We start from the raw sequence: 12,280 nt of genomic DNA, 5'->3' as shown, positions 1-12,280 counted from the left end.
AAAGTGCTATGCCTAGAATATTGACCAAGTTTTAGTGTAGGCAAAGTGCTATGCCTAGAATATTGACCAAGTTTTAGTGTAGGCAAAGTGCTATGCCTAGAATATTGACCAAGTTTTAGTGTAGGCAAAGTGCTATGCCTAGAATATTGACCAAGTTTTAGTGTAGGCAAAGTGCTATGCCTAGAATATTGACCAAGTTTTAGTGTAGGCAAAGTGCTATGCCTAGAATATTGACCAAGTTTTAGTGTAGGCAAAGTGCTATGCCTAGAATATTGACCAAGTTTTAGTGTAGGCAAAGTGCTATGCCTAGAATATTGACCAAGTTTTAGTGTAGGCAAAGTACTATGCCTAGAATATTGACCAAGTTTTAGTGTAGGCAAAGTACTATGCTTAGAATATTGACCAAGTTTTAGTGTAGGCAAAGTACTATGCCTAGAATATTGACCAAGTTTTAGTGTAGGCAAAGTACTATGCCTAGAATATTGACCAAGTTTTAGTGTAGGCAAAGTACTATGCTTAGAATATTGACCAAGTTTTAGTGTAGGCAAAGTACTATGCCTAGAATATTTTCTTGATTGATTGCAAGTGTCTGAAGTATTTTATTTCAATAAATTATCATTTACCACTAGGTCAAAAAGCTGTGCAAAGTCTTTGCATGTTTGTGATGAATTAAATTGCAAACTTGTGCACCAGATGACAGGCTTATAAAATTTGCATAACAAAATATGCATCTTGTGCCAAGAAGCTAAGTTGAATAATTTTTAAAATATAATTTTCTTCTCTGATGGAGCCCGTATTTATATCCCATGTGCAGGTGCTGGTCATGGAGGGCATGGTGGGCATGGCAGTGATCAGCCTCTGACAGGACGGGCCATGGGTCAGCTGTTTGAGCCAAGAGACAGAGGATGTAGAGGAGGAGGTAGTACTGGTGGTAGAGGTGGTGGTACAATCAGTCTGGAGGTGACTAATACCCTGCAAAATGATGGCCACATCAACTGTAATGGGGAGAATGGACAAGGGCCCAGTGGTGGAGGCAGCGGTGGATCCATTTATATGAAAGTCAATCTCATTAAGGTAACTCAAGCCTTATTTAAACTGCTGTTTTTAATACATTTTTTTGGCAAGATTATTGACTTTCATCAATTTATTAAAAGTGGAAGTAATATGTTGTGAATTAGAAATTATTTATGAGCCTCAGATATTACATGGTTTTTCCCAGGCTGTGCCTTTTCAAACATTGGAAAGTACACAGTGAACATCAGTAACCCATTACTTTTAGCCCACAAAGTTATCAAGATGGATGATTTTTAACACTCAGTCATGCAGCAAGCTTCTCATCAATCGGAATTACTTAATGTTTTGACAGAGTTCAAGGTGTGTGAGCTGCAAAGTATTAAAAAAGATGTCTTGTTTTTTTCACACAAAATACTTAGTTCACTGTATGTAATAATGACTGCTGGTCACACAGAATACTTAATTCACTGTATGTGATAATGACTGCTGGTCACACAGAATACTTAATTCACTGTATGTGATAATGACTGCTGGTCACACAGAATACTTAATTCACTGTATGTGATAATGACTGCTGGTCACACAAAATACTTAATTCACTGTATGTGATAATGACTGCTGGTCACACAAAATACTTAATTCACTGTATATGATAATGACTGCTGGTCACACAAAATACTTAATTCACTGTATGTGATAATGACTGCTGGTCACACAGAATACTTAAGTCATTGTAGGTGATAATGACTGCTGGTCACACAGAATACTTAAGTCATTGTAGGTGATAATAACTGATGGTCGAATATAAATGCAAGTGTTATGGTGTTATGATCATAGGAAACAACTGGATTGAAATTTATTATGATGACATTGGGTATTTTCCCTGTGCATCTGTACTTGTAGTAATTGATCAGGTGATGAAGCATGAAGAATACACAGGAAAATGGATTAATAACACTGTTGATATCTTTAGTAAACAGGTTGGCTTCAGAATGACCAAAATGAGAAACAGTATCTTTCATTTTGTTATCAACTATGCAGCAGTTTGAATGATGACAGCGATGATAGAGCTATTATGTATTTAGGCACTGTTATTTAAATTTTAATGTATCTGCACAGATGTGGAAGAATTTCACTTTTTAGTGAGAATCCACTTTTATCCACATTGAATAGTTGCCTTATTCTTAATCCCCCTTTTTAATGGATAACCAAAATGAACCCAGGAAGGTGGACATTTTACAGAAGACTGAACTACTTCTCTCGAAGTGGGCATTGAGATAGTTTGAAAACATGTGGGTTTTACTCCAGACTCTTCCTCATGTCAGTGGGATGATCTGACTGGTCATGCACCTGAGCCAGCTGAGTTAGTTCATTACTGCTACAAGGTTCATAATGGAGATGGCATGATCAGTATCTTTTTAAGTGAAATGGGACAAATACATGATCAGCATCAACTTGACAGCTGCGTACTTTCATATCCTCATTTACCTGGTAAATTGCAAGTTTGTTTTGGTTACTGTGGGAAAATCTATCACTTTTGCACTGTTCCACTTGGTTAAGTCTCAGCCCATGCAATTTCAGCTGAACCTTGGAATGTGTAGTTGTGTTGTTCTGGATTGCCTCCATAGTGACTGTGGTGGGTCTAGGAAATTACCCCCCAGTATATACTGGGAGGGGGGGTAATTGATAGGGGGGTAATGGCAGGGGGGTAATGTCCTGCTCCCACTGTGGCATACCTGGACAATGTTCTACTTTAGCATGTGGTAAGTTTAGTTTTGGTTTGGAACATGAACAACCTTTTTGATCTTCTTTGCCATCTGTGGTTTCTCATAAACAGGGACAGGTTGGATCTTGTCCATTGACAGCAGTTTGTTGATATGGAAACCCTGACTGATCTCAACCTTGTTTGACTTCCTAAAGTGTATTATCAGATTATGTTAACATTTAGAGTTGCTTTCTGTCAAGACAACAGTTTCAGATAACTTTATTCATAAGAAGATAATGCTAAACCCCATATTTTTCAAGCAACTTTTGTCATTGGTTTTCATCTGTGTCCAGACAAATTCCTTCTTCACGTCTGCTGTCTCACTTTGTTTCCCAAACAGAATATGTCTTGAGTCTTGGCATGGTTCAGTTTACTTCAGCTTGAGTCCTGTCTGCTTCCACACTGAAGCTGTAGTGTTACAAAACACATTACTGATAACCTTCACTTCAACTTGTAGGTTGAGCAAAGTAATTTCAGTGAATCTTATTTTCAGATGGGATGTTTTATTCAGGATATTGTTGGGTGGAGTAAACTGGCATGCTCTGTTGCCTTTCTTCTGTTTTTACCTACACAACCTGGCTTTGCAGTGATGTGAGTTTAATTACGTTGAATCATTGGTGGTTTATTCAGACACACACCAGAAAAATTATTTTTCAGCACAACCATCCTGATTCCAATAGGTGTTATACTCATACTATTGAGTTCTTCATCAGGTTGTGCTGTCTTCATGTTATTAGAGGGGTTCATCCTTTTACTACTAACACAAACATTGTGCCTTTTGGGCTGCTTGTCGGCCCTCAGTTGTGAAATGGTCAGTAGGTTCTAAATGAGAATATGGGTGGAGTGGCAAGTTAGATGGGTAGTTCCTGAGCTGCCTGCCTCCAAATTTCTTCACTACCTCCCCCAGCAATGATGAGACACATGAAGTAATCCTTTAAGCCAGTTCGTGATGCTGTTTTAGCAATGTGGCATGCACTCATGCATTTAGATATATAAAGTCATAATTGGCAGTAGCAGTCATGCATTTTCCATTTTCCATCCTTTGACATGAGCAATTTGGGCCATTGACTACAGGCATGTTGGTTCGCTAATTTTTCTATCATGTGGAAAATTGCCTGTGAGTACAGATCCAGCACTGATGATGTGGCAGCAATGTTACAAGTAGCTTCACTGTGGCAACAACACGTTCTTATCCACCTTATAACATGTTAGGGCCGATGTGTGTGCTAACTGCCAATACATTTTTATCCAATGCTGGGAGTTCAGTATGGTAGACGGTAGAATGTGTCTTTTACTGGCATGACAAGTACTTCGCTGGCATTTAGATCTCCAAAAGCAAAGTTTTAGCCTTTCCCTGGTCACAGATACATTATGACACCTGATTGTTGATTTTTTGGGACTGAGGAAATAGTGGAAGGATGGAGACTCTTCCTCATCACTGATGTTTACTAAAAGTTTGACTTTATTATCTTGCTTGGTGGTAGGGGCTGGAGGGCATTCTTAAGTCAGCAACACCCAGTATATCTCATTGATGGCATCCTTAAAGCTGAATCCCTTCGTCTCCATGGTCAGATATGATATGGGCTGTTGCTTAATAGTACTTTCACACTTGCTGTGTGAATACTCCTGGTCGTTGTCTGCTTCCATTTTGGATAAACCATTCTCCATGGTAATGAAAATGCAATGTCATTGTCTCTAAATTATCTACTACCAGTACTCCTCAGTTAGGCTTCATTATACAAGTTTGTCATATAGCAGTTGGATGGTTAGATTGGAGAATGGTTGGCCTGGTTGTTGGATGTGTGGAATCCAGTCTGGTTGGCTTTGTTATCGGTTGTGCCTTGAGCACGACTGGATAATAATAATAATAATAGTAATAAAGAGGACTTTGTATGGTGCCTAATCTTTAGAAGCTCTAAGCGCTTTACATCATTAGACAACACCTATAACGTTAAAAACATAATATAATGATATGATTACAAAAAAAACCAAAACCAATGAAATTAGAAAACATAAAAACAAGCTGAAAATATTTAAGGTAGGAAATATTATGTCTTTAAGTTTGTTCTTGCAGTTGAAATAGATGAGTTTTAAGAGCACTCTTGAATGGGATCTCTGTGTCTTTGTGTCTAAGTTCAGTGGGCAATTCATTCCACGTTGCTGGGCCCTGGTATGCAAAAGAATGTTGTCCAAATGACTTCATTTTCATAGTGGGAATAATTAGCATACAATTGTCAGAAGAGGAGCGTAAGTATCTCGCTGATGGGTACACATGGGTGAGGTTGGATAGGTATGTTGGACTGGAGTCCATCAGTGAAACGTAGCACAGAGAACAAATTTTGTATTTGATTCTGGATTGAATGGATAGCCAGTGTAGGGTACAGAGCAGTGGGGAGGTGTGCTCTGATCGTGGTACTCTAAGGATGATCTGAGCAGCTGTGTTTTGAACTTTTTGAAGTTTCTGGAGTAGATATTGAAATGATCCAGACAGATTTGAGTTACAATAGTCCAGTCTTGAAAGTACTAATGAACACACAAGTGTTTTAGTGGTATTGCGAATGGATGGATGGATTTGTCACTACCATCCCCATAACAACATGTCAGCATAGTCATTGATGGCAATATGGATGGATTTTTCACTAAGATTCTGTCCTTATACACAGAAGAAGCTGTATGCTTGGCTACACTGACAGATCTACCACTGAGATCACTATCATTAAGGCTGGGTGGCAATGGCTGGTACAATTCTGAACAACAAGATATTATATGCTGGATCCATCAGATCTGAAAAACACCCCATGCTCTTTGACTTATAGGCCTGAAAGCCATGCTCAGCCATGTGGAGGGACTTACACCCACTGGGTTGTCTAAAAATGGGGAATCAATTCCCCATTGTATCCTCATTATCTGTGGGAACAATACGGAAAAAGAGGCCTGAAGTAGGGAATTGCTTTGCTATCTCCTGCAGCTGTCAGTGCATATGTTGCTGAAAGTCATATCCAACTGTGACTGCAACATGTCTGCATTCATCTCTCCCAAATCTGCAAATGTCATAGTGGTAGAAGGTTTTGTTCTTCTGATTTTTGTTTGATAGGGCATCCCAGCAGTGTCCCCAGTAAGGCTCACAACTGATTTTTGTTTGGTAGGGCATCCCAGCAGTGTCCCCAGTAAGGCTCACAACTGATTTTTATTTGATAGGGCATCCCAGCGGTGTCCCCAATAAGGCTCACAACTGATTCTATATTCATATGATAATTAAGATGTCTGGACAGGCCTTGCTTGATTTTCTCCTCTTCTCTTTGCCTTTTGCTGATTTTTGAAATGCTGCAGACCAGGTGTCCTCAGACCACAGATTACACACACTGCAAGGTGGTCGAAGAAGTACATTTAATACATGCCAGAGAATATTCATGAGTGTCTTCCCTTGCTTTTTATATATTAGCATTTACTACATTTAGTGTACATTTTTCTGAAATAATAAAATAATAGAAACTTTAGATTAATTAACACATCAGTGTGATAATAATTTGCACAATAATACTCATTATTAAATGCATCATGCACAAAACCTGCATCATTGATAGCGTGTTTTATTCCATGTGGTCTTAATTGACCATGTCATAAAAAGTGATAAATTTCACAAAATATTCGCAAAATAAAAAAAATGTATACCACTTGTTTATGAATGAATATTAATCAAAATAAATCCAAAATTTTAATGGAAGGTAATGGGCAAGAGTAACTGCCCATTCTATTCATGATACTGATAGAAAAGACTAATTTTCATCTTTTAGTTGGACTGGATTTGTGAGGAAGCAAGCTTATTTCCCTAAAGTTAATGTGATTGGGGAATGTATTAACAGGAGGAAGTTGGATTTTTATGCTTTGAAATTGTTAAAATAAATGGTAGCCATGGACTTTATCACCCTAGCACCCAGTGAGGCCTTGCCTGAGGATCCCTAATGGGGGCCTGGTCAGCCCCCCACATCTATAGCCTTTTTCTGCTTTTTCATTCTTCTAAGTTCCAGTCCTTCCTGTCTGTTTTAGGGAATTTCTATAGTGAATAAGAATGTGAGATAATAATAAAACAGTCCATTTGTTTCAAAGTGGACTACTAGTATGAATTTACTGCAGTAATATAAAGGAACTTGTTTTAAAGGTTCATAATTGTGGTAATGTAATAAGCAAATATTAAGTCAGTAAGGAAATACTGTAATAGACAGGGTCTGCAGAAAGTTTTTAGGCCCATAAACATGACCCATTATGCTCATTGGGCCCTTTTTTAGGCCCATAACATGACCCACTATGCTCATTGGGCTCTTTTTTAGGCCCATAAACATGACCCACTATGCTCTTTGGGCCCTTTTTTAGGCCCATAAACATGACCCATTATGCTCATTGGGCCCTTTTTTAGGCCCATAAACATGACCCATTATGCTCATTGGGCCCTTTTTTAGGCCCATAAACATGACCCATTATGCTAATTGGGCCCTTTTTTAGGCCCATAAACATGACCCACTATACTCTCTGGGCCCTTTTTTAGGTCCATAAACATGACCCATGATGCTCATTGGGCTCTTTTTTAGGCCCATAAACATGTCCCACTATGCTCTTTGGGGCCTTTTCTTGGAAGGCATGATAAACTGTGGGTTGTGTAAAATGTTTTGTGATAAAGCTGAAAATATCTGTTATGTAGGGGATTTAGCATTAGTTCTGATCTCATAACATTTATTAAATGTATTGAAAATTTCCAATCCCTGACATATCTGAGATGACGTCACAAGATGAACATGGTAAATTCTAAATGCATTTATTTAGGCATACTTATATTAGCAAAAATGACATTAACCTCTCTCAGGGTTGGCATTTATGCTTATTACATAAAAATGTTACAAATTTATTGGAAAAGTCATGAAATTAATTTACTGTTTTCTTATTATTTCTACCTAATTCAGATTTGTGTATAAATTGATTGGACAATGAGTAGAATTGAGCATTCATGGGTTTCTGTAACACTATCTCCCCCTTTTGACTCAATTATTGTTTGTTTATGCGTTATTGCATTAGACTTTTTATATCAGTGCACCAGTAATTATGTTTTTATTTTGCATTGAAATTGTAAATACCTAGCTTGTATGACAACACATGAACAACAATAGGGTTTGATTGAACAATCGCAATTAGGCTGGTAAGCATATTTACATAATGGCACCACTGCATGTACATTGTGGTTTTGAACACATGTTAAAAGAAGTGCAGTCCGCTGAATGAAGTACATCTCTTGGATTCAGATCATGGGCACCACTGCACTAAACTTGAATATCTCCAAAATACAATAATGAAGTTTCATAAATAATGCTTCGAAAATTATGCTAATACCATAAAATCTGAGTTGCAGTTTGCTTTGATGTAAGCGACCTTACACCCCAATTTACAAAACTATGGTAATTGTGCTAATATTATGGATTGAAAGGCAATTACATATCATAGTACTGGTATAGTTGCTGGTCGAAATTCTCTCTTAATCCAAACCAGGTTTAGGGTTTTAATGATTAACCAGCCTATTTGCTGTCAGAAAACAAATGAAAAATCCGCCAATTATAAACAAAGGAGACGCCGAAACATCCAGCTTTTCCTGTGTGGATAATTATGATTTTTTTCAGCCAAAACACGAAAGTAAAATAGATTGATGATCTTAGTTGATTTATATTCAGAATTTTAGCCTTTATTATTATCATTCTTTCATGAACATGTAACAGTTATGGTGGTTATTTGCCTTGCACAATTGAACATGTGTATCTTTTCATGAAGATTACCTCAATTTGTAGCATCGCTTATATCATTGAAAAAGAGTAACTTGTGAGCGAGTGGATCAGTGTAAATGAAATAGCTATTACTGACTAGCTGAAATGATATCTGGAAGAATGTGATTGGGTCAAAACCATGAATAAAGTAAAATCTGCATCTGATATGTTTGGGAATAAACATGGATTAAAGTGACACGAAGCATGATTTGCACTGTGTAATTACTGTCCATTATAGTACAGCCTGGTCTTCCAGGTAAACTCGAAGTGTCCCATTAATAATGAAGTCTTTATTTACTTTTATTTACTTTTGTGTTGGAGAAATCAGAAAATATACAGATGCAAAATAATAACTAAAGCAGTCATAATAGTTTATAATAGTTTAGTAAGTGTTGGACACCGAGAATGTAATTTTTTACATGCATGTCCCAAGATTTACAGTCATTATGGTAGTCAGCAAAAATTTCTTTAAAGTTTAGACCTTGACCCATGGATAAGCCACCCCCTCTTTCTTCCAGGCCTTTATTTTTAGTTATTGAGCTTATATGCAGGTATATACTGTATATTTGGAAGATTGTACTTTTCATATAACGTTCATTACCAGTTTCATCCGATGCACTGCAAACAAGAGTTGTTAAATTACTTTGGAAAAAAAGAATGCTTTACATGGTAGTAGAGGAGGAATAGATATGTGTGTTTGTGTGTATATATATATATATAAATATATATATATATATATATATATATATATATATATATATATATATATATATATATATATATATTATCACATTCATTGATAGTAATGGGCTTTTAGATGAATTTTTAAAATTGTTTTAGCTGTCAAGATGATCCAGTTGTCAGGTCAGATAGCTTTGTGACTAAAGGGCTGGATTTACTCTTTGTAGGATTTCACACTTGGTAAAACTTGTACTTCACAGTTATGACAGTCTGATTATTCAGTGAATTTAAGCCACGTTCTCCACACAAGCAATCAGAGACAGTCTGATTATTCAGTGAATTGAAGCCCTGGTCTCCACACAAGCAATCAGAGACAGTCTGATTATTCAGTGAATTGAAGCCCCAGTCTCCACACAAGCAATCAGAGACTGTCTGATTATTCAGTGAATTGAAGCCCCAGTCTCCACAAAAGCAATCAGAGACAGTCTGATTATTCAGTGAATTGAAGCCCCAGTCTCCACACAATCAATCAGAGATGAAAAGATCTGTACAAAATGTTGTAAGATGAGGGAATAGCATAAATCCTGATGCTTCATCTGACATTTTAATGTAATACTTTTATACCTCAGGGATACGGAAGTTTCCAGGTGTTTGGTGGGGATGGCTCCTATAAACATGTGTATGATGCAAGTGGCACTGTACTGACAGCATCCTATTATGGTGGTGGTGGCTCTGGAGGTAGGATAGCTCTCTACTTTGCAGACAACAAGACCTTCTCTGGATCCTGGGATGTCTTTGGTGGTCTTGCTGGGGGAATCAATGCTGGGAATGGAAGTTCTGGAACAGCCTTCTTTTATCATACTGGTAACCAATCATGTGTTTACTGTCTTTGTTTTTTATTAAGAGTTTTTTTAAAATTGGTCTCCATTTTAATGTATATTGAAATATTTGATTGGATGGGTGACATACTGGAATTTATTTCAGTCCTTCCAGATTTAGTTTGCAAATAATTCATCAGACACATCTAAGTTCTTCAATATTAAATGATTTTATCAGTATTTATAAGAAACATACTATATTACTTGTGGTTAAAAAATTATTGCAAGACAATCCATTTTCCATTCCTTTCTTAGTGTCTATATTGCAAAATTGTTGTGTAACAATCAATTTTGATGAGTTCCATTGGGAACTAATTATTGCAAGACAATCCATTTTCCATTCCTTTCTTAGTGTGCATATTGCAAAATTGTTTTGTAACAATCAATTTTGATGAGTTCCATTGGGAAATAATTATAAATGGAAATTAGTTTGATATTAAACACCAACCATATATTTTGGCCTTCATGAAGATATTTTAGCTGTTAGACAAAATTACTAAATTTTGAAGATTCAAAAACTATGTGAATAATTTCATTTATAAAGGGGCAATAAAATATTGATTGGGACAAATTTTAGGAGATACAGGTATTTTTATGTTATGGAGAAAAGGAGACAGCATTATTTTGCTTGTCTCAAATTACTGTTCATCTTTAGATTCTAACTATAACATAAACAAATCTGTGATAATATGTTGAGTGTCATTCTTGCATTTGAATAAATAGGGTGAAGTAACAATATTTTGTTGAACCTGTCTTGACATAATGCTTGATGTAGCAATGACGTCACTGTCTGCACATAACTATATGTTTATCTATGCCAAGAGAAAGGTCATGTTAAAGTGTTTATGATTAATGCTCAGTGTTAAAGTGTTTTACTACTCCATCATATATTTTCCCTGATTACATTAATAGTTGGAAATAAACTCAAATACATCTTGAATCCAGTACTCTGAGAAAGATCTTATCTTTCATATCTTATCTTTATCAACCCAGGGAAGAACTCTTGCCATTTACATCCCCTTAGCAAGATTGACATTGCACACCGGAAGTGACTTGGGGTACTTTTGCAGGTTATATTGATACATGAGAGGGCCTTTATAAATTGGATATTGTCCACAGGAAGTGCCATGGCATCAGTATGTAGGTTAAAATGATTCAGGAGGAAGCCTGTATAGACTGTGCATTGTCTGCAGGAAGTGCTTAGCAGCACTATGCGAGTTAGTCTGCTGTATAACTGGTTTCACAAAGCAGAATCTTGGGTATTGTGGCACTTGACTGGGTATTATACACAAGAAGTGTCCAGCAGCAGTATGCAAGTCATGGAGTTGGATAAGTTCATTTTCTGGTGGCTGATGCTGTATGATCGATTGTGGTCCATTGCAGTCAGAGTTACATGGCTGAGTCTGGTCATTAAGGAACACGGCCATCTTGGCTGGCATGACGTTCTCCTGTTCATGAGGCTGATTTAGGATACGGGATATTTATCCATGTAGCCAGTCTGTAATTCTGATACTTGAGACTGTAACTATGGCTGTTGTTACTCTCCATTTTGGATCCTTGAATGCAAGCTAATTTTTTTAATCCCTCAAGCTCTTTCCTCACCTTGCCCATAATGCCCAAAGATTTGCTGTCCACAGACTTCTGTTCATAATATGCAAGTATGGCAAGTATTTAAGGAAAGAAAACTAGAGAAAACTTAGCATGTTGACTGGTTGTCAGACTGGTATCACTCATGATGTAAATTTGTAAGACAAAATAGAGGAGACAATATATAGATGTAGTGTAGTGAGTGTCCTGCTTTATGAAATCATGTAGAGTTACCTACTATGATAATATAGATAAAGAGGTGCACATGGCCTGTACAGGTAAAGAATTAGAGTATTACTATTAATATTGACAAAGTGGAGACTAAATAATTAATTCTAGTAACAAGTAACCTGTTGGAATGTCAACTTTTACTGCCTATACGTTTAAAATAACAGAAGTTTCACTTATAATAACTACATGTACAAAGTGGATGCCAAATAATAAATTCTAATAACAACTTACCCATAGAAAGGCCAATTTTTCACTGCCTATACAGGTAAAATCACTGAAGCATCATTTATTGTAATTACATGTATGTACTGGACATTATT

The 12,280-nt window shown here is 36.7% G+C and overlaps 1 protein-coding gene across 1 annotated transcript in view; it reads left to right on the top strand.

Moving 5' to 3' along the window:
- The window catches only part of LOC149788460 (uncharacterized), a 95,430-nt gene that overhangs the window by 74,057 nt on the left and 9,093 nt on the right, over positions 1-12,280 (top strand). Inside the window, exons 23-24 of the mRNA XM_089973521.1 lie at positions 815-1,074; positions 9,894-10,128. Coding sequence (XP_089829647.1) covers positions 815-1,074; positions 9,894-10,128 — 495 coding nt within the window. The remainder of the gene's footprint in view (positions 1-814; positions 1,075-9,893; positions 10,129-12,280) is intronic.

The sequence above is a fragment of the Sinohyriopsis cumingii genome, chromosome 11 (assembly GCF_028554795.1).
Source record: "Sinohyriopsis cumingii isolate HCF-2022 chromosome 11, ASM2855479v2, whole genome shotgun sequence".
NCBI classification, from domain to species: domain Eukaryota; kingdom Metazoa; phylum Mollusca; class Bivalvia; order Unionida; family Unionidae; genus Sinohyriopsis; species Sinohyriopsis cumingii.
This window is presented reverse-complemented; position numbering and strand designations above follow the sequence as displayed.